The sequence below is a fragment of the Gorilla gorilla genome, chromosome 20, assembly GCF_029281585.2.
Source record: "Gorilla gorilla gorilla isolate KB3781 chromosome 20, NHGRI_mGorGor1-v2.1_pri, whole genome shotgun sequence".
NCBI classification, from domain to species: domain Eukaryota; kingdom Metazoa; phylum Chordata; class Mammalia; order Primates; family Hominidae; genus Gorilla; species Gorilla gorilla.
The window spans coordinates 67,539,184-67,559,032 of record NC_073244.2 but is presented as its reverse complement, the minus strand read 5'-3'; the positions used below and the strand labels follow the sequence as shown (position 1 = coordinate 67,559,032).

Below are 19,849 nucleotides of genomic sequence, written 5' to 3'. Positions count from 1 at the left end.
GCTCCTGAGTCCTGCAGGAGGAGGGGCTGGGCCTGGACTCCTGGGTCTGAGGGAGGAGGGGCTGGGGTCCTGGACTCCTGGGTCTGAGGGAGGAGGGGCTGGGGTCCTGGACTCCTGGGTGTGAGGGAGGAGGGGCTGGAGGCCTGGACTCCTGGGTCTGAGGAAGGAGGGGCTGGGGTCCTGGACTCCTGGGTCTGAGGGAGGAGGAGCTAGGGCCTGGACTCCTGGGTGTGAGGGAGGAGGAGCTGGGGCCAGCACTCCTGGTGTGAAGGAGGAGGTCTTTGGGAACTGTTCCCTGGTCCCTGGACACCAGCGCTCCTGGCCTCTGGGGCAAGACAGAGGCACTCAGCTCTGGGCCTGTCATCCCAGCTCAGGTGTGTGGAGGGGTCTGTCCCACCCTTTCCTCTGCCCTCAGGCCTGGGCCTTGTTGGGGGTTCACAATATGTTTTGTCCCATCTGTCCTGGGACTGGAGCCCAGAGTCCAAGCTGGTCTAAGTTTGGAAGGGAGAGGGAGGGGGCAGCGGTCAGAGGGGGTGAGGGAGGGGTGTGGGGGGACAGGATGTCTCTGTCTCTGAGCTGTCACACACACTCCTGTCCCAGGCCCAGAGAAAGGGAGGGACAAAGGCTTTGAGAGAGAGTCAGGAACAAAGAGGAGGAGAGAGACGCAGAGACACTGGGGAGAGCGGACGGAGATGCCCAGAGGGGCCGGGAGAGACGGGAAACAGACAGAGAGAGGGGAGCAGGCAGGGAGCAGAGCGTTGAGACACCCCCAGAGTTGGTGGAGAAAGAGTGGAGACAGTGTGCGGGCAGGCGAGAGGGGCCAGCGACCCACAGAGACGGGACAGGGAGGAGGAGTCCCACCCCAGAGACCCAAGTGCGAGACAGAGACAGGGAGGGTGGAGAGAGAGAGATGGGGAGAGAAGGAGACAAAGACGCACAGAGAGGATAGACGGACGGAGCAAGAGAGAGGCTGACAGAAAGGTGTTCGTGTAGAAGGAAGGAGAGACTGGGGTTGGCTAAAGAGAGGGGAAGAGAGGGTGCGGGGAGTAAGGGCTATCACCTGGGAAGCACAGCAGGGAATACACCCAGAGGGTGGCAGGAGGACACAGAGAGGCAGAGACACTCCTCCAGCTAGACAGACCTGGACAGACCAGGGGCGACTGAGGCTGACCTTGCAGACGAGCTTCCATCCCTTGGCTCTGCGCAGCGAGAACCTGTGGGGTGCAGGGGGCTGGTTGCTCTCTGGGGAGCCCTGACGGGGGGGTCCCGCCCAAGGGCCACCCCACATCAGGAAGCCCTGAGATGGAGCGCAGGGCCTCCGAGACCCCTGAGGATGGGGACCCAGAGGTGAGAGACGGGAGCCAGGGGAGGAAGACAAAGAGAGAAGGAGAGAGAGGCAGGAGGCAACACGGGGAGAGAGAGGAAGAGAAACAGAAAACAGGGAAACGCAAAGCCCTCAGAGACCCAGACCCAGGGAGAGAGGATGACAGAGATCCAAGGACACACAGCGAGACCAAGGCCCCCAGAGAAATGGACTCAGAAACACACAGCGGGATGCACAGGGGAAGAGGACGGTGGAGAGAGAGACCAGGGTGGGCGGGGGGACTGTGTGGGCTGAGGATGCACCCCCACTCGGGGCTGGGGGCTCCTGGCCCGCTCCCACAGACAGGGGCAGGCGGGGCCTCTGTGGCAGTGACCCCTAACCTCGCCAGGACACAAAAACAGGTGGCCCGAGTCCGGGTGAGTCACTGTGACTCATCCTCCTCTCTGGGGACAGTGACCCCTGTCCCCTGCCCCACCCTCCATCCCGGGGCTGCGCCGTGACCTCCTCCCCCACCACTCTCAGTGGACCCCAGATGCGCCCCCTCCTCACCCTGCCCCTCTCCCATAGGAGGACACAGCCACAGCCCTCCAACGGCTGGTGGAGCTGACGACCAGCAGGGTGACCCCAGTGAGGAGCCTTCGGGACCAGTACCACCTCATCCGGAAGCTGGGCTCCGGCTCCTACGGCCGCGTGCTCCTCGCCCAGCCTCACCAGGGGGGTGAGTTCAGCCACCCAAGGGCAGCCTCCCCAACTGCCCCACAATAAGCATTCTCAGAAGCCACCCAGACAGGGGGCATTCCCAGGAGGAGCTGATGGGGACCCTTCTCGGTGGGGGTACTCTGAAAGTTAAGAGCTCTGGGATCTTCTGAGAAACACAGGCCCCACCCCAGAGAGGGCGAGGGGCTGCCTACGGTCCCACAGCAAGACACGTATGCAACTCAAGTTGGAACCCAAGTCACCACCGTGTCTCTTACTTGATGCCAGGGGAAACTGAGGCCCGGAGAGGGTGAGGCGGCTGTGCAAGCCCACGCCGCAGTCCGAGGCAGAGCAGGGAGGGTCTTCAAAGAAGGTCTCCTCCCACCCACACTTCACAGACAGAGGAGCCCGTGCTGCCCATGAGAAGTGTGAGGCTCAGAGAGTTTACACGGCTTCCCTCAGGCCCCACAGCAGGACTGGAGCCACCTGAGTGTCCCTCCGACCCATCTCCCCGGCAGGTCCAGCTGTGGCTCTGAAGCTCCTGCGTCGGGATTTGGTCCTGAGAAGCACCTTCCTGAGGGAGTTCTGTGTGGGCCGCTGCGTCTCTGCACACCCAGGCCTGCTGCAGACCCTGGCAGGACCCCTACAGACCCCCCGCTATTTTGCCTTCGCCCAGGAGTACGCGCCATGTGGGGACCTCAGCGGGATGCTGCAGGAAAGGGTGAGGCCACGAGGGACAAAGGTTGGGAGCGCTTATCCCAGGTCCAACTCTGTCCCAAGCCCCGTCTCTATCTCCAACTCTGACCCCCAAATCAGGGCCCACCCAACCCATCTCCACCCTGAGCCCCCACATGACCTCCCCCTTTCTAATTCTCAACAAGGTTCCATGCCTGACCTCAACCTTAATCCATCCAATCACCCAAACACAAGCGTGGAAGGGCAGGGAGCTGGGGGTGGGATTGAGGATGGACTGGAGTCAATGAAGGGGGTGGGGAGGGAGACAGGGTTGGGATTTTAGTTGACTCTGAGGTTAGGGTGTGGGCATGGGTGGAGTTGGGTGGGTTGAGTTTAGAGTTGATTATAGATTCATCGTGAGTATGGAGAAAAGCATGAATGGGGCTGCAGAGAGAAGCAGAGACGGTTGAGGATGTGTATATAGACTGAGTTGGAGATGGGCTGTAATGGGGTTTCTTCTAGAAAGGAGACCAGGTCAGGACAGAACCCATGATATTCTAGGGTCTCTCGAGTTTGGAGATTAGGGGTAGGGATAGTTTCAGGAATAGATTTTGGATTTGAGATAAAGTTAGGGATAAATGGAAGGAATAAAAGAAGGAAGGGGATGAGGAAGGTACATGTGGAGGAATGAGTCTCATTGAGAATTAGAAGGATGGAAGGATGGGTGAGTGGACAGATGGGTGGGTGAATAGATGGGTGGAAGGAAGGACTGGTAGATGGATGGGTGGGTGGATGGATGGGTGGGTGGGTGGATGGATGGATGGATGGATGGATGAAAGGACTGGTGGGTGAGTGGATGGATGGATGGATGAGTGGGTGGGTGGGTGGACGGAAGGATCCATGGGTGGATGGATGGGTGGGTGGATGGATGGATGGTGGATGGATGGATGGCTGGGTGGATGGATGGATGGGTGGGTGGATGGATGGGTGGGTGGGTGGATGGGTGGATGAAAGGATTGGTGGGTGGATGGATGGATGGATGGATGAGTGGATGGATGGATGGATGGATGAGTGGATGGGTGGATGGATGGATGGATGAAAGGATTGGTGGGCGGATGGATGGATGGATGGATGGAAGGAAGGATTGGTGGGTGGATGGATGGACGGATGGATGGATGAAAGGTTTGGTGGGTGAGTGGATGGATGGATGGATGGATGGGTGGGTGGGTGGAAGGATTGGTTGAGTGGATGGATGGGTGGGTGGGTGGGTGGATGGATGGATGGAAGGAAGGATTGGTGGGTGGATGGATGGATGGATGGATGAAAGGATTGGTGGGTGGATGGATGGATGGATGGATGGATGGATGGATGGATGGAAGGAAGGATTGGTGGGTGGATGGATGGATGGATGGGTGGATGGATGGAAGGAAGGATTGGTGGGTGGATGGATGGATGGATGGATGGAAGGAAGGATTGGTGGATGGATGGGTGGGTGGATGGGTGGGTGGATGGATGGATGGATGGATGGAAGGAAGGATTGGTGGGTGGATGGATGGATGGATGGGTGGGTGGATGGATGGATGGATGGATGGATGGAAGGAAGGATTGGTGGATGGATGGATGGATGGATGGGTGGGTGGATGGATGGATGGATGGATGGAAGGAAGGATTGGTGGGTGGATGGATGGATGGATGGATGGAAGGAAGGATTGGTGGATGGATGATTAATGGATGGTGAGTGGATGGGTGAAAGGAAGCAAGGGAGGATGAATATATGGATGTTGGATATTAAATAACAGAATAAATTATTGGATTGCTGACTGGTTGGTGGAATGGATGTTGGATGGACACACTGTTCAATACTGTTGAAAGGATGGATGGCTTCATGGATGAATTGCTGCCTGGCCAGCTGGCTGGCTAGACGGATAGATAATCAATTGATGAAATAAACTGGGGAATTTTAGAAAAGCCTCTGAGTTAGAGATGGGGTCTAGACTCATATAAGACTAAGATTAGGGTTAAGAATGAAATTTGAGTTCTCACTGGAGAAGATCTGGATGGTCAGTTTACAAAAGATATATAAGAAATGTTCACAGTGGGCCTGAGTGTTTGAGTTAGGAGAATCGTTGAAAGAAGCTAAAAGAAGGAGCTACTGGTTATAACTGGGGTTCCAGTGGGGAAAACTGGGAGACCAGCTGGGAGTTGGTCTACAGGAGTGCAGATATGGCTGCAGGTTGAGGTTGAGGATGATGGAAAGAAAGTCTTTGGGAGCATGTGGTGGGAACACTGGAGGTAGCCACTAGTCTGGGGTTCTAGATTCTCAAACCCCAAGAGTCAAACTTTTAGGACTTAGGAATCTAGAGCCTCTTTCAAAAATTATTCAGAAGGAACCAACTGGTGCAGTGCCTCATGCCTATAATCCCAGCACTTTGGGAGGCCAAGGCAGGAGGATGGCTTGAAGCCAGGAGTTTGAGACCAGCCTGGACAACATAAAAAAGACAAAACCAAGACACTCTGACCCTCCTCCTGTCTTCTTGACCTCAGGGCCTCCCAGAACTGCTGGTGAAGCGGGTGGCGGCCCAGCTGGCAGGAGCTCTGGACTTCCTCCACAGCCGGGGGCTAGTCCACGCAGATGTCAAACCTGACAACGTGCTGGTCTTCGACCCGGTCTGCAGCCGTGTGGCCCTGGGAGACCTGGGTCTGACCCGGCCAGAGGGCAGCCCGACCCCTGCCCCACCAGTGCCTCTGCCCACGGCACCGCCTGAGCTCTGCCTCCTGCTACCGCCCAACACCCTGCCTCTGCGGCCAGCCGTGGACTCCTGGGGCCTGGGGGTGCTTCTCTTCTGTGCTGCCACTGCCTGTTTCCCTTGGGACGTGGCACTGGCCCCCAACCCTGAGTTCGAGGCCTTCGCTGGCTGGGTGACCACCAAGCCTCAGCCACCTCAGCCACCACCACCCTGGGACCAGTTTGCGCCCCCAGCCCTGGCCTTGCTCCAGGGGCTTCTGGACCTGGATCCCGAGACTAGGAGCCCTCCACTGGCTGTCCTGGACTTCCTGGGGGACGACTGGGGGTTGCAAGGGAACAGAGAGGGACCTGGGGTTTTGGGGAGCGTGTCCTATGAGGACGGGGAGGAGGGAGGCTCAAGCCTGGAGGAGTGGACAGATGAGGGTGATGACGGCAAAAGTGGGGGGAGGATGGGGACAGATGGGGGAGCTCCCTGACCAGGTGACGGAGACAGGTGGCCAGAGCCTGGGCCACAGGCCCTTCCCCCAGCCCCCAGGGCCACCTGGATGGAGAGACAGCTGCACCCGGGAGGACACAGAGGGAACACATTGCATTCTCCCTACGGAACGCTGGGCTTGGACGCCCATTCCTCTTCCAACTGAGGACCCAAGAGCCCAGCTCCTGCCCCTCCTCTCTCAGATGCAGGATCCAGGCTCCCAGCCCTTCCTCCCTCAAGGACCTTTCCTCTTCCCTCCGTCCAGAGTGTCTTCTTTTTTATTTTTATTTTTTTTAGACAGAGTCTCGGTCTGTGACCCAGGCTGGAGTGCAGTGGCGCGATCTCAGCTCACTGCAAGCTCTGCCTCCCGGGTTCACGCCATTCTCCTGCCTCAGCCTCCCGAGTAGCTGGGACTACAGGCACCCGCCACCATGCCCAGCTAATTTTTTGTATTTTTAGTAGAGACAGCATTTAACCTTGTTATGCAGAATTGTCTCGATCTCCTGACCTCGTGATCCACCCGCCTCAGCCTCCCAAAGTGCTGGAATTACAGGCGGGAGCCACCGCGCCCGACCCAGAGTGCGTCTTCTTGAAGGAAGGCACTGGTCCCCCATCACCACCCACACCCTGCCTTGTGTGTTTCTGTGCTCTGAGGACATGCTGAAAGCTCATCATGGACCTCTTTTTCTTTTTTCGAGGAGTCTCGCTCTGTCGCCCAGGCTGGAGTGCAGTGGTGCGATCTCGGCTCACTGCAACCTCCCCCTCCCAGGTTCAAGTGATTCTCCTGCTTCAACCTCCCAAGTAGGTGGGACTACACCCGCACCACCACACCCGGCTAATTTTGTATTTTTAGTAGAGGTGGGGTTTCACCATGTTGGCCAGGCTGGTCTCGAACTCCTGACCTCAAATGATCCACCCGTCTTGGCCTCCCAAAGTGCTGGGATGACAGGCATGAGCCACCACGCCTGGCCATCATGGAGTTCTGATGGGATCACTCCTCTCCTCTAAGACCTTCGGTGGCTCCCGCTGTCCATGTCACAAGATCTGAACTTTAGGATCCGACACCATATAAACCTCACCCTCCACCTCTCCCATTTCTCTGGGCTGTGGGTGATGTCATGGGTGCCACTCATCTGTTCTGGACCTAAATCTACACATGTGAGAACACACACACGCGTGCGTGCACACACATGCGTGCAAACGTGTGTACACACACGCACATACACGTGCGTGCGCTCACACACGCATACATGCACGCGTATATGCGCACACGCACGCACACGCACGCGTATATGCGCACACACATGCACGCACACGCACGCACACACGCACTCGCACGCATACGCACATGTGTGCACACACACACACGCACACACATGCACGCACAGCTGCTGCCAGACATTGGCGCACTGTGTGGCCTCCACCGAGAGCATCTTCCCCTGTCCCATGGCTCCAGAAAGTGGCCCCCACCCCCAGCCCTCTCTGGCCTCCTGGGGAACTTGCATTAGAACAATCCATGTCTCTTTCTGACTGTCCAGGCTGGACCTGGTCTTCTCCGTATTTAGATCCTTCCCAGTTCTGCTCCCACAGAGCACCACGGATTGTGATTGTCCCAGCTCCGTCCCCCTTTCTCAGACCCGCCAATCCTAAGAGCCAGGCCTGGTACCCATGGGTCTCCTTCCTCACCAAGGCCAGCCCGCGCCTCGCAGTCCCACGGCACCTCCCAGACAGGACACGGAGCCTGGCTTGTGGAGGTTCACGCCTGCAGGACGGGGACGAACTAGATCCAAATTCAAGACCCCAGCACCCAGCGGAGGGTCCAGAACTGGAAACTGTGTTTCCTAAGCAGGAAGGTATGCTTCCAGGCTGGGAAGTGAGCTCACTACATACGAGACGGCATCCTGGGCTCGATCCATCGTGGAAGCGCTGCTGAAATAACAGTCTGGTGTTGGCCCAACTGTGAGCCTCGTAGTTTTGACAAATGTCTCACGGTTTGCATCGCGATGCCGACACCGGGGGAGGCTGGGGGAGGGTGCATGGGAACTCTCCGCAGGATCTTGGCAACCATTTTATAAACCTAAAATGATTCCAAAATAAAAAGTTTATTTAAAAAAATGAAGTGACTTCACATCAGTCATGGCAGTATAAACCTGAAGGGTGGGCCAGGCACGGTGGTTTATGGCTGTAATCCCAGCACTTTGGGAGGCTGAGGCGGGTGGATCACCTGAGGTCAGGAGTTCGATGCCAGCCTGACCAACATGGTAAAACCCTGTCTCTACTAAAAATATAAGAATTATCCAGGAGGGGTGGCAGGCACCTGTAGTCCCAGCTACTCTGGAGGCCAAGACATGAGAATCACTTGAACCTGGGAGGTGGAGATTGCAGTGAGCTGAGATCGGGCCACTGCACTCAGCCTGGGCAACAGAGCAAGACCCTGTCTCAAAAAAATAAAAATAGCCCAGGCACAGTGGCTCACCTCTGTAATCCCAGCACTTTGGGAGGCTGAGGCGGGTGGATCACCAGGTCAGGAGATCAAGACCATCCTGGCCAACATGGTGAAACCCTGTCTCTACTAAAACATACAAAAATTAGCCAGGCGTGGTGGCAAATGCCTGTAATTCCAGCTACTTGGGAGGCTGAGGCAAGAGAATCACTCGAACCAGAGAGTTGGAGCTTGCAGTGAGCCGAGATCACGTCACTGCACTCCAGCCTGGGTGACAGAGCGAGATTCCGTCTCAAAAAGCAAAAAAAAAAAAAAAAAGAAATAAAAAACCCTGAAGGGTGGGTGCAACCGTCCCAGAAAAAAACAGGGGTCTGAAGTCCCACTGTGGCCCAAGGCTTGGGGACTTCCTAGTGGGGCTTAATCTCCCTGTGCTTACAGCAGGGAGGCACTCACTGGCCTGTATTCCTGTTGTGCGCTTTCAAACTATTTTTATTGTTATTCCTCTCTTTGGAATCAGGAGCCCTCAGGCCCTCCTCCCTCAGACCCAGGAGTCCAGGTCCTCAACCCCCTCCTCCTTCAGACCCAGGAGTCCAGGTCCTCAACCCCCTCCTCCATCAGGCCCAGGAGTCCGGGTCCCGTGTAGAAAATGAAATCATTTCTGGAACCCACCCCTGCCTTGACCCCACCCAGCTGCCCCATCAATGCCCCATTGACAGGTCAGACACAAGTGCTTGGAGAGGGGTGTCCAGGGGATCAGATGCTGGGGTCTAGTTTGGGGAAAGAATGAGACAATGAGATTCCAGAACGATGCAGTGTGGGATGACCTCAGACTCAGAGGGGCGGGAAGCAGGTGCTGGAGCAACTGGGAAGAGAGGCCTTGAGGGGGTGGGGAGGCCTCAGTTCTGCCGGAAAACTTCAGATGGGTGGGGGAGGCTGAGGCCTGGACTCCTGGGTCTGAGGGAGGAGGGACTGGGGCCTGGACTCCTGGGTCTGAGGGAGGAGGGGCTGGGGCCTGGACTCCTGGGTCTGAGGGAGGAGGGACTGGGGCCTGGACTCCTGGGTCTGAGGGAGGAGGGGCTGGGGTCTGGACTCCTGGGTCTGAGGGAGGAGGGGCTGGGGGCCTGGACTCCTGGGTCTGAGGGAGGAGGGGCTGGGGGTCTGGACTCCTGGGTCTGAGGGAGGAGGGGCTGGAGACCTGAATTCCTGGGTCTGAGGGAGGAGGGGCTGGAGACCTAGACTCCTGGGTCTGAGGGAGGAGGGGCTGGGGGCCTGGACTCCTGGGTTTGAGGGAGGAGGGGCTGGGGGCTGGACTCCTGGGTCTGAGGGAGGAGGGACTGGGGCCTGAACTCCTGGGTCTGAGGGAGGAGGGGCTGGGGTCTGGACTCCTGGGTCTGAGGGAGGAGGGGCTGGGGTCCTGGACTCCTGGGTCTGAGGGAGGAAGAGCTGGGAGCCTGGATTCCTGGATCTGAGGGAAGAAGAGCTGGGGGCCTGGACTCCTGGGTCTGAGGGAGGAGGCACTGGGGGACTGGATTCCTGGGTCTGAGGGAGGAGGCGCTGGGGGCCTGGACTCCTGAGTCTGAGGGAGGAGGAGGGGCTGGGGCCTGGACTCCTGGGTCTGAAGGAGGAGGGCTCAACTCTTGGGTCAGGGTATTCGCCTGACCACAGCCAGTTCCAGGAGTCATCGCACGATGTCGCTCTGCTCCCAGTGGGGGCAGAAGGGGCGGGCCCAGGGGCGGGGCCTTACGACCCCCAAAGTCGGGGCGGGGTCTTGCTCCTAGGCAGGCCTCTGCCGGCATGGGCCCTAAGTGCCGGGCACTGACCACAGCCGGCGGCCGAAGGGTCAGGAGGGCCTTGGAGGAGGTGAGGTCTGGAGGTCTGAGCTCAGGTTGGGAGGTGGGCAAGGTGCCCTGGCCTGAGGTGGGCAGCACCTGAGGGTGACTGTGCCAGGTGGCCCGAGTCCTCGGTCCCTCAGGGGAGCCTGGGCTGCACCTGGAGGCTGTAGAGCAGTGGAGGGTGAGGGAAACAGAATCAGGGGGTCCCCAGTTGTGTGAATTGTATGAGGTTCCAGGAGAGAGGTGGGCTGGGGGCCTGGACCCCTGGGTCTGGCGGAGGAGGGGCTGGGGGGCTGGGTTTGAGGGAGGTGGCTGGGCTGTGAAAGTGGGACCCCAGGCCTGTCAGGAGCTTGGGGACTGATCCCAAGTGCTCGGTCCCATGCAGGACCCAGGCGTCCCAGGCCCTCTGCACAGCCCGCCCTCCCAGCCCTGAGCCCAAGAGCACCTGTTTGTTCTCAGGAGACAGAGTCTACTCATCCACCCCCAGGGCCCAAGTCTGTTTGCTTTGGAAACAAGATGGGGGAGTCTCAGTGATCTGGTTCATCTTTCAACCTCAGGGTGGCGGGTGGCGGCCGCGGCACGCAGGGATGTGGGGGCAGGGACATCTGTGACCTGGGGCTTGAACTCACACCAGACTTGTCTCCCCACTTCTCACCAAGAAGGAGACTGAGTCACAATGAGAAGCGCGATGAGCCCCCAGCCCCTCCTCCCTCAGACCCAGGAGTCCAGACCCCCAGCCCCTCCTCCCTCAGACCCAGGAGTCCAGACCCCCAGTCCCCTCCTCCCTCAGACCCAGGAGTCCAGACCCCCAGTCCTCTCCTCCCTCAGACCCAGGAGTCCAGACCCCCAGCCCCTCCTCCCTCAGACCCAGGAGTCCAGACCCCAGCCCCTCCTCCCTCGGACCCAGGAATCCTGGCCCCCAGCCCCTCCTCCCTCAGACCCAGGAGTCCAGACCCCTAGTCCCCTCCTCCCTCAGACCCAGGAGTCCAGGCCCCCAGCCCCTCCTCCCTCAGACCCAGGAGTCCAGACCCCCAGTCCCCTCCTCCCTCAGACCCAGGAGTCCAGACCCCCAGTCCCCTCCTCCCTCAGACCCAGGAGTCCAGACCCCTAGTCCCCTCCTCCCTTGGGCCTGGGACCTGAGCCTGGGCACCCCTCTCTGTTCTCGCAGAGATGCCCGGCAAACAGTCTGAGGAAGGGCCGGCGGAGGCAGGGGCTTCGGAGGACAGCGAGGAGGAGGGTCTGGGCGGCCTGACGTTAGAGGAGCTCCAGCAGGGCCAGGAGGCTGCCCGCGCGCTGGAGGACATGATGACGCTGAGTGCTCAGACCCTGGTCCGAGCCGAGGTGGACGAGCTCTACAAGGAAGTGCGTCCCCTGGGCCAGGGTCGCTATGGCCGCGTCCTTCTGGTCACCCATCGTCAGAAAGGTACGAGGCTGTGGGGCCGGAGGTGGCAGGGTTCAGCTGGGGGCGGGGCACGGGCCAGGGGTAGCCCAGGCTGGGGAGGCTGGCAGGCCTGAATCAAGTCTTACCTCTGCCCTCCAAAGCTGTGTGTTTTTTGTTTTTTGTTCTTTTGGTTGGTTGGTTGTTTTTGAGACAGTCTGGCTCTGTCGCCCAGGCTGGAGTGCAGTGGCGCAATCTCACTGCAACTTCCACCTCCCAGGTTCAAGTGATCCTCCTGCCTCAGCCTCCCATGTAGCTAGGACTATAGGCATGCACTACCACACCCAGCTACATTTGTGTGTGTGTGTATTTTTCTTTTTTAGTAGAGATGAGGTTTCGCTCTGTTGGCCAGGGTGGTCTCGTACTCCTGGCCTCCAGTGATCCGCCTGCCTCAGCCTCCCAAATTGCTGGGATTACAGGCATGAGCCACGGTGCCCTGCCAAAAACTGTGTGTTTTGAGGAACTCCCTTGCCCTCTCTGAGTCTCAGCTTCCTCCTTTGAAAAATGTGGGTAATGATTTCCACTTGGAAGAATGGTGGATCCTCTGAGTGAATGTGGATTGCTCTAGTTGCTGGGAGTGTATAATGCTGGGTAAGACAGAGCTCCCAGCTCAGGAGCCTCCTGTGGCAGCTGTAGTGGTCACTGTGGGATGATGCAGAGTGATGCTGTCTGCTAAGCACTTAGCAAGGCCGGCACACAGTGGGTGCGCAGGACAGCTCCCCACTACCCTGGGCCTTTCTGCCAAGCACTGTGTCCTTCCATGAAACGGAAAATAGGGAGGCAACCTGAGGTCAGTCAGTTCAGGGCACGCCTTCTGAGGCCAGCCCTGTGCTAGGGGGGTCGGGCGGGCAGTGGACCCAGAATTGAACCAGAGCCAGTCCCTGCCTTCAAGAATCTCCTAGCATGAATGCAGAAAAAGTGTGCATTCATCTGCTGGGGCTGCCATAACAAAGGCAGGGGCTTCCACAATACAACTTTTGACTTTTTTCTTTCTTTTTTTTTTTTGAAATGGAGTCTCGCTCTGTTGCCCAGGCTGGAGTGCAGTAGCACAATCTCGGCTCACTGCAACCTCCGCTTTCCAAGTTCAAGTGATTCTTGTGCCTCAGCCCCCCGAGTAGCTGGGATTACAGGTGCATGCCACCATGCCCGGCTAATTTTTAAATGTTTTTTAAGATGGGGTCTCACTGTGTTGCCTAGGCTGCTCTCAAACTGGCCTCAAGTGGTCCTCCTGCCTCAGCCTCCCAAAGTGCTGGGATTACAGCTGTGCGCCACCGTGCCTGGCCAACAACAGAGCTCTGTTTCCTCACAGCTTTGGAGGCTGGAAGCCAGAGATCAAGATGCCAGCAGGGTTGGTTCTCCTGAGGCCTCTCTCCTTGGCTTGCATTTGGCCGTCTTCTCCCTGTGTCCTCACATGGTCGTCCCTCTGTGTGTGTCTGTGTCCTGATCTCCTCTTCTTATAAGGACATCAGTCACATTGGATGAGGGCCTGCCCACTCTAGTGACCTCATTTTACCTCTTTAAAGACCCCATCTCCAAATACAGCCACATTCAGCAATGGGGGGGTTAGGACTCCCACATACGAGTTTTGGGGATACACAATTCAGTAATAACACAGAGGGCAATAACACAGCCACACAACAGCACACCTCAGGAAGAGCCGCACATGCAAAGATCCAGCCCTGGGTGCTCACAAAGCCGGAGGCATGAGCAGTAACAGGCGGGGGCATTGCCAATGAGGCCCCTCCATGGCCGTTTCACTGAACCTGTATCTGGAGGCCTCCAGCACACCTGCCCCTGGGCTGCATGATGCTGGGGCCCTGAGCATGTCACTGTCGTTAAGAAGCTCAGGGCACCGTGGGCAGCATAGATGGGCAGGGATCGCCAACACCGGGTGGCGTGGCCATTGCAGCAGTGATCAGGAGCGCTGTGAACACACGGAAGAGACCCCACTGCATCTGGCTGCGGAGTGGGCGGGGATGGCTGGTGTTTTTGATAAGGAAGGAACTTTTTCATTTTTTTTTTTTTTTTGAGACAGAGTCTCACTCTGTCACCCAGGCTGGAGTACAGTGGCACAATCTCGGCTCACTGCAACCTACACCTCCCGGGTTCAAGCAATCCTCCTGCCTCAGCCTCCCGAATAGCTGGGACTACAGGCAAGGCATGCACCACCACACCTGGCTGATTTTTGTATTTTTACTAGAGATGGGATTTCACCATTTTGGCCATGCTGGTCTTGAACTCCTGACCTCAAGTGATCCACCCACCTGGGCCTCCCAAAGTGCTGGGATTACAGGTGTGAGCCACTGCACTCGGCCTTTTTCTTTTTCTTTTTTTTCTTTTTTGAAGATGGAGTCTTGCTCTGTCACCCAGGCTGCAGTGAGTGGAGTGGTACAATCTTGGCTCACTACAACCTCCGCCTCCTGGGTTCAAGCGATTCTCCTGCCTCAGCCTTCCGAGTAGCTGGGATTACAGGCATGTGCAACCACACCAGCTAATTTTTGTATTTTTTAGTAGAGATGGGGTTTCGCCATGTTTGCCAGGCTGATCTCGAACTCCTGACCTCAAGTGATCCGCCCACCTTGGCTTCCCAAAGTGCTGGGATTATAGGCATCAGCCACTGCGCTGGGCCGATAAGGAGGGAATTTATCCCAGTTACACACGGCCTTGTGATGGGGAAGGTTGCACCCTGGCAGCTGATGGCTCAGAAATCAAAGAAACCAAGCCGGGCATGGTGGCTCACACCTGTAATCCCAGCACTTTGGGAGCCCAAGGCAGGAGGATTGCTTAGAGCCTAGGAGTTTGAGACCAGCCTGGGCAACATAGCGAGACCGTCTCTACAAATTTTTTTTAAAAACTTAGCCAGTTAGCAGGAATTTCTGGTGTCAGGGAAAAAAAAATCAGCTTGGTGCAATTAGCCCAGTGGCGGTGCACAACTGTAGTCCCAGCTACTCAGGGAGCTTCGGCAGGAGAATCGCTTGAGCCCGGGAGGCAGAGGTTGCAGTGAGCCATGATTGTGCTGCCGCACTCCAGCCTGGATGACAGAGAAAGACCCTGTCTTTAAAAAAAAAAAAAAAAAAAAAAAACGGCGGGTGTAGTGGCTCACACCTGTAATCCCAATGCTTCAGGAGGCTGAGCTGGGGCATCACCTGAGGCCAGGAGTTCGAGACTAGCCTGACCAACATGGTGAAACCCCATCTCTACTAAAAATACAAAAATTAGCTGGGTATGGTGGCAGGTGCCCATAATCCCAGCTACTCGGGAGGCTGAGGCAGGAGAATCGCTTGAACCCAGGAGGCAGAGGTTGCAGTGAGCCGAGATGACGCCACTGCACTCCAGTCTGGACAACAAGCGTGAAACTGCATCTCAAAAAAAAAAAAAAAAAAAAAAAAGGAAGACATCAGAAGTTCCTTTGGGGAGTTTAGCTTCTAGGAAGTCGTTTCCACACGTGACAAAATCCACAATTCCTAATTGGCTTTCTTACCCAGTGTAGGTTACCTTTTCCCCAGGTGTCTCAAAAATACCTTTTTGCCTCAAACACGAGTTTGCTGTCATGAGAAGCCAAACGAGGTCATTGGAGAAATTTCATGGTATCCCTCCATCTCCATGGCTATAGGCTTGTAAGAAAGCAAGGTAGAAAGTCACCATGTACGGTTATTATTTTATTTAATTTTTTAGAGATGCCACCATGCCCAGCTAATTATTTTTCTAATTTTTTTTTTCACCCTGTCCCCCAGGCTGGAGTGCAGTGGTGCAATCTCGGCTCACTGCAACCTCTGCCTCCTGGGTTCAAGCAATTCTCCTGCCTCAGCCGGCCGAGTAGCTGGGATTACAGGCATGCGCCACCACACCCAACTAGATTTTTGTGTTTTTAGTAGAGAAGGGGTTTCACCATATTGACCAGGCTGGTCTTGAACTCCTGACATCAAGCAATCCACCCGCCTCGGTCTCCCAAAGTACTGGGATTACAGGCGTGAGCCACAGTGCCCGGCCTTTTTAAAACTTTTTTTAGAGGTAGGGTCTCACTGTGTTGTCCGAGCTGGTCTCAAACTCCTGGCCTCAACGGATCCTCCTGCCTCGGTCTCCGAAAGCACTGGGATCGCAGGCCTGAGCCCCCAGCTGGTCCCCAGCATGCTATAACTATTGGTACCGCTGGTGATGCTTGGGTGGCCATGCTGTTAGGATGGGCTCGGGAGGGAGGTGGGAGTTGGAGGAGGTGGAGATGGTCTATGGGAAAGAGTCCAAGCTGAGGGGCCATCGGGGGGACCACAGGGGAACAGAGCAGCTGGCCCAGGTGGCCCTCGGCTGCTGCACGCCTCCCATACCTGTCCCTGCTGCCCCAGGCACACCCCTGGCACTGAAGCAGCTCCCGAAACCCCGCACATCCCTCCGTGGCTTCCTGTACGAGTTCTGTGTGGGGCTCTCGCTGGGCGCGCACTCAGCCATCGTGACGGCCTACGGCATTGGCATCGAGTCGGCACACTCCTACAGCTTCCTGACGGAGCCCGTCCTGCACGGGGACCTCATGGCCTTCATCCAGCCCAAGGTGCGTAGGCAGACCCCAAGCCGCCTCCGAGTGCCTCACCCGCCTCCCAGGAACGTCCTGAGCAGCCTGGGCCGCAGGAGCCACAGCCACTGCGTTGGGCCTCCCTGGGCCTCCCCTACCCCCCGGAGGCCCCTCGTGGGGCCCACAGGACTCGTGGAGTTGTTAGGCCTCTTTGGAGTTCATAGACATCACAGAACTCACGCGATACACTATGGAGACTCACCAGGCAGCACCAGGTCACACTGGACCCCAATCAAGTCACAGGCCCTACAGGGTCACACTAGGCCCCGCTTAACCTACAGGTCCTACAGGGTCACCCTAGGCCCCACTAAACCCACAGGCCTCACAGGTCACACTAGGCCTCACAGGGTCACCCTAGGCCACACTAAACCCGCAGGCCTCACAGGTCACACTAGGCCTCACGGGGTCACCCTAGGCCACACTAAACCCGCAGGCCTCATGGGGTCACCCTAGGCCCCTAAACCCACAGAGCTCACAGGGTCACCCTAGGCCTCACAGGGTCACCCTAGGCCTCACAGGGTCACCCTAGGCCACACTAAACCCACAGGCCTCACAGGTCACACTAGGCCTTATGGGGTCACCCTAGGCCTCCTAAACCCACAGAGCTCACAGGGTCACCCTAGGCCTCACAGGGTCACCCTAGGCCTCACAGGGTCACCCTAGGCCACACTAAACCCACAGGCCTCACAGGTCACACTAGGCCTTACAGGGTCACCGTAGGCCCCACTAAACCCACAGGCCTCATAGGTCACACTAGGCCTCATGGGGTCACCCCAGGCCCCACTAAACCCACAGGCCTCATAGGTCACACTAGGCCTCACGGGGTCACCCCAGGCCCCACTAAACCCACAGGCCTCATAGGTCACACTAGGCCTCACGGGGTCACCCCAGGCCCCACTAAACCCACAGGCCTCACAGGTCACACTAGGCCTCATGGGGTCACCCCAGGCCCCACTAAACCCACAGGCCTCATAGGTCACACTAGGCCTCACGGGGTCACCCCAGGCCCCACTAAACCCACAGGCCTCATAGGTCACACTAGGCCTCATGGGGTCACCCCAGGCCCCACTAAACCCACAGGCCTCACAGGTCACACTAGGCCCCACAGGGCCAACTATTCACCGTCTTCCTTACCGGCCTCCTTAGTGTCCTGGGCCTGCTTCCCGGGCGGAGGAGAGGCCCCGCGGTCTCGGTTGCCTTCCGTGGCCCCGGGGCACCGGGCCCTGACCCCTCTCCCCGCAGGTGGGCCTCCCGCAGCCCGCGGTGCACCGCTGCGCCGCCCAGCTGGCCTCCGCCCTGGAGTACATCCACGCCCGCGGCCTGGTGTACCGGGACCTGAAGCCGGAGAACGTCCTGGTGTGCGACCCGGACTGCCGGCGCTTCAAGCTGACCGACTTCGGCCACACGAGGCCTCGCGGGACGCCGCTGCGCCTGGCCGGGCCGCCCATCCCCTACACGGCCCCCGAGCTCTGCGCGCCCCCGCCGCTCCCCGAGGGCCTGCCCATTCAGCCCGCCCTGGACGCCTGGGCGCTGGGCGTCCTGCTCTTCTGCCTCCTCACGGGCTACTTCCCCTGGGACCGGCCCCTGGCCGAGGCCGACCCCTTCTACGAGGACTTCCTCATCTGGCAGGCGTCGGGCCAGCCCCAGGACCGCCCTCAGCCCTGGTTCGGCCTGGCCCCCGCGGCCGACGCGCTTCTGTGGGGGCTGCTGGACCCTCACCCCCGAAGGAGGAGCGCTGTGATCTCCATCAGGGAGCACCTGGGGCGCCCCTGGAGGCAGCGGGAGGGCGAGGCTGAGGCAGTGGGAGCGGTGGAAGAGGAGGCTGGGCAGTGAGGAGGCCCCGGGGGATGCAGAAAGGGAAGCCGCCCCACCCGAGGCCTCCAAGGCCGACGGCTTTTGGTTTCTCCTCAGTGTGTTTTCATCCATGGGGCTTGGGATTCCCCTCTGCATCCTCCTCCTCTCTCCTCTCTGCAGGCTGCATTCCTCCCTTGGTCCATGAGGGCCTCAGACCTCCGCATGTCCCTCCATACCTGCCGCCACCTTCCCCAGGGTCTCAGACCTCCGCGTGGCTCTCGGGAGCTGCCGCCACCTTCCCCAGGGCCTCTGCACTTGCTCTTTGCTCAGGACACTTTACGCTCATCCCCTCACCCCCTGCATGTTTATTTTTTTTGAGACAGGGTCTCGCTCTGTCTCCCAGGCTGGAGTGCAGTGGTGCTCTCTCTGCTCACTGCAGTCTCAAAATCCACAGCTCAAGCAATCTTCCTGCCTCAGCCTCCTGAGTAGCTGGGACTACAGGCATGCGCCACCACGCTAGGCTAATTTTTAACTTTTTTTAGAGATGGAGGGGTCTTGCTATGTTGCCCAGGTGGGTCTCAACTCCTGGCCTCAAACAATCCTCCTGCCTCAGCCTCCTGAGTAGCTGGGACTACAGGCATGCGCCACCACGCTAGGCTAATTTTTAACTTTTTAAAGAGATGGTTGGGGGCGGGTCTTGCTATGTTGCTCAGGCTAGTCTCAAATTCCTGGCCTCAAACAATCCTCCTGCCTCAGCCTCCTGAATAGCTGGGACTACAGGCATGCGCCACCACGCTAGGCTAATTTTTAACTTTTTAAAGAGATGGTTGGGGGCGGGTCTTGCTATGTTGCTCAGGCTAGTCTCAAATTCCTGGCCTCAAACAATCCTCCTGCCTCAGCCTCCTGAGTAGCTGGGACTACAGGCATGCGCCACCACGCTAGGCTAATTTTTAACTTTTTAAAGAGATGGTTGGGGGCGGGTCTTGCTATGTTGCTCAGGCTAGTCTCAAATTCCTGGCCTCGAGCGAGTCTCCCACCTCGGCCTCCTGCAGTGCTGGGATTACAGCTGCGCATCGTAAGTGCTTACTGTCTGCCTCCTCATCACCCCACTCTGCTATTGCTCTAGGACGTGTATCCTCTTCTACCTGCATGGCTTATTTTTTGTGGTTATTTTGTGAGCTCCTGGAGTCGGGGGTCTTTGCCACCTTCTGTTTGCTGACAGACCCCATGTACTCAGCGATGGCCTGCAGCAGGGGTCAGGAAATGTCTGTTAAATAAATTAGCCTGTCTGGTGTGGCACAGCCTCCCCTCCGTCCCTGTCCTCCCGCCGTCCCCTCTCCTTCTCTCCGGCCGGGTCTCCCTCCCACGTGGCACCACCCTCTCTGTGATGTGTTTTGCCTTCTCTCGCCCCAGCCACTCTGCAAATAAACTCCCATCTGGTGCTCAGATCCCAGTGCTGCTGCGAGTCTGTCTGCTCGGGAACGAGAAGGGGAGTGTGCATCAGAGGACGTGTGGAGGAGGGAGGGGGGTGCAGAGGTAGAGAGACAGAGACACAGAGAAACAGAGAGCAGGGAGAGATGGAGAGAGACAGAGACACACACACAGAGAAACAGAGACGGGGGAGAGAAAAAGGAGAGATGCAGATAGAGAAACAGACACACAGAAAAAGAAACAGGTGGAGGAAGAGAGAGAGAGAAACAGACACAGACACATACAGAGATAGAGAGAAAGAGAAACAGAGACAGAGACAGAGAAACAGAGATGGAGAGAGACAAACACAGGAAGAGAGACACAGACAGAGAAAAGAGACAGAGAGGAAGGGAGAGAGAGAGACGGACGGGCGAGGATGAGCTGCCTGAGCC

At 57.8% G+C, this 19,849-nt stretch overlaps 2 protein-coding genes across 2 annotated transcripts; both read left to right on the top strand.

The window, feature by feature from the left end:
* Positions 1–1,302: 1,302 nt before the first annotated feature.
* SBK3 (SH3 domain binding kinase family member 3) lies at positions 1,303–8,024 on the top strand. Its single transcript, XM_004061481.4, has 4 exons — positions 1,303–1,347; positions 1,892–2,042; positions 2,539–2,741; positions 5,240–8,024. The coding sequence occupies exons 1-4, from the start codon at positions 1,303–1,305 to the stop codon at positions 5,915–5,917; spliced, it is 1,077 nt and encodes a 358-aa protein (XP_004061529.1). The 3' UTR covers positions 5,918–8,024.
* Positions 8,025–10,152: 2,128 nt separating this feature from the next.
* On the top strand, positions 10,153–18,702 carry SBK2 (SH3 domain binding kinase family member 2). The gene is made up of 4 exons (XM_031007786.3): positions 10,153–10,219; positions 11,360–11,614; positions 15,970–16,172; positions 17,436–18,702. The coding sequence occupies exons 2-4, from the start codon at positions 11,362–11,364 to the stop codon at positions 18,024–18,026; spliced, it is 1,047 nt and encodes a 348-aa protein (XP_030863646.1). The 5' UTR covers positions 10,153–10,219; positions 11,360–11,361; the 3' UTR covers positions 18,027–18,702.
* Positions 18,703–19,849: the final 1,147 nt, after the last annotated feature.

Excerpts from the sequence above, each read along its gene's own strand:
- SBK3 (XM_004061481.4), top strand. The coding sequence starts at position 1,303 with ATGGAGCGCAGGGCCTCCGAGACCCCTGAGGATGGGGACCCAGAG. Across the intron at positions 1,348-1,891 it reads CTGAGGATGGGGACCCAGAG|GAGGACACAGCCACAGCCCT; the intron begins GTGAGAGACGGG and ends CCTCTCCCATAG. Across the intron at positions 2,742-5,239 it reads GCGGGATGCTGCAGGAAAGG|GGCCTCCCAGAACTGCTGGT; the intron begins GTGAGGCCACGA and ends TCTTGACCTCAG.
- SBK2 (XM_031007786.3), top strand. The coding sequence starts at position 11,362 with ATGCCCGGCAAACAGTCTGAGGAAGGGCCGGCGGAGGCAGGGGCTTCG. Across the intron at positions 11,615-15,969 it reads GGTCACCCATCGTCAGAAAG|GCACACCCCTGGCACTGAAG; the intron begins GTACGAGGCTGT and ends CTGCTGCCCCAG. Across the intron at positions 16,173-17,435 it reads TGGCCTTCATCCAGCCCAAG|GTGGGCCTCCCGCAGCCCGC; the intron begins GTGCGTAGGCAG and ends CTCTCCCCGCAG.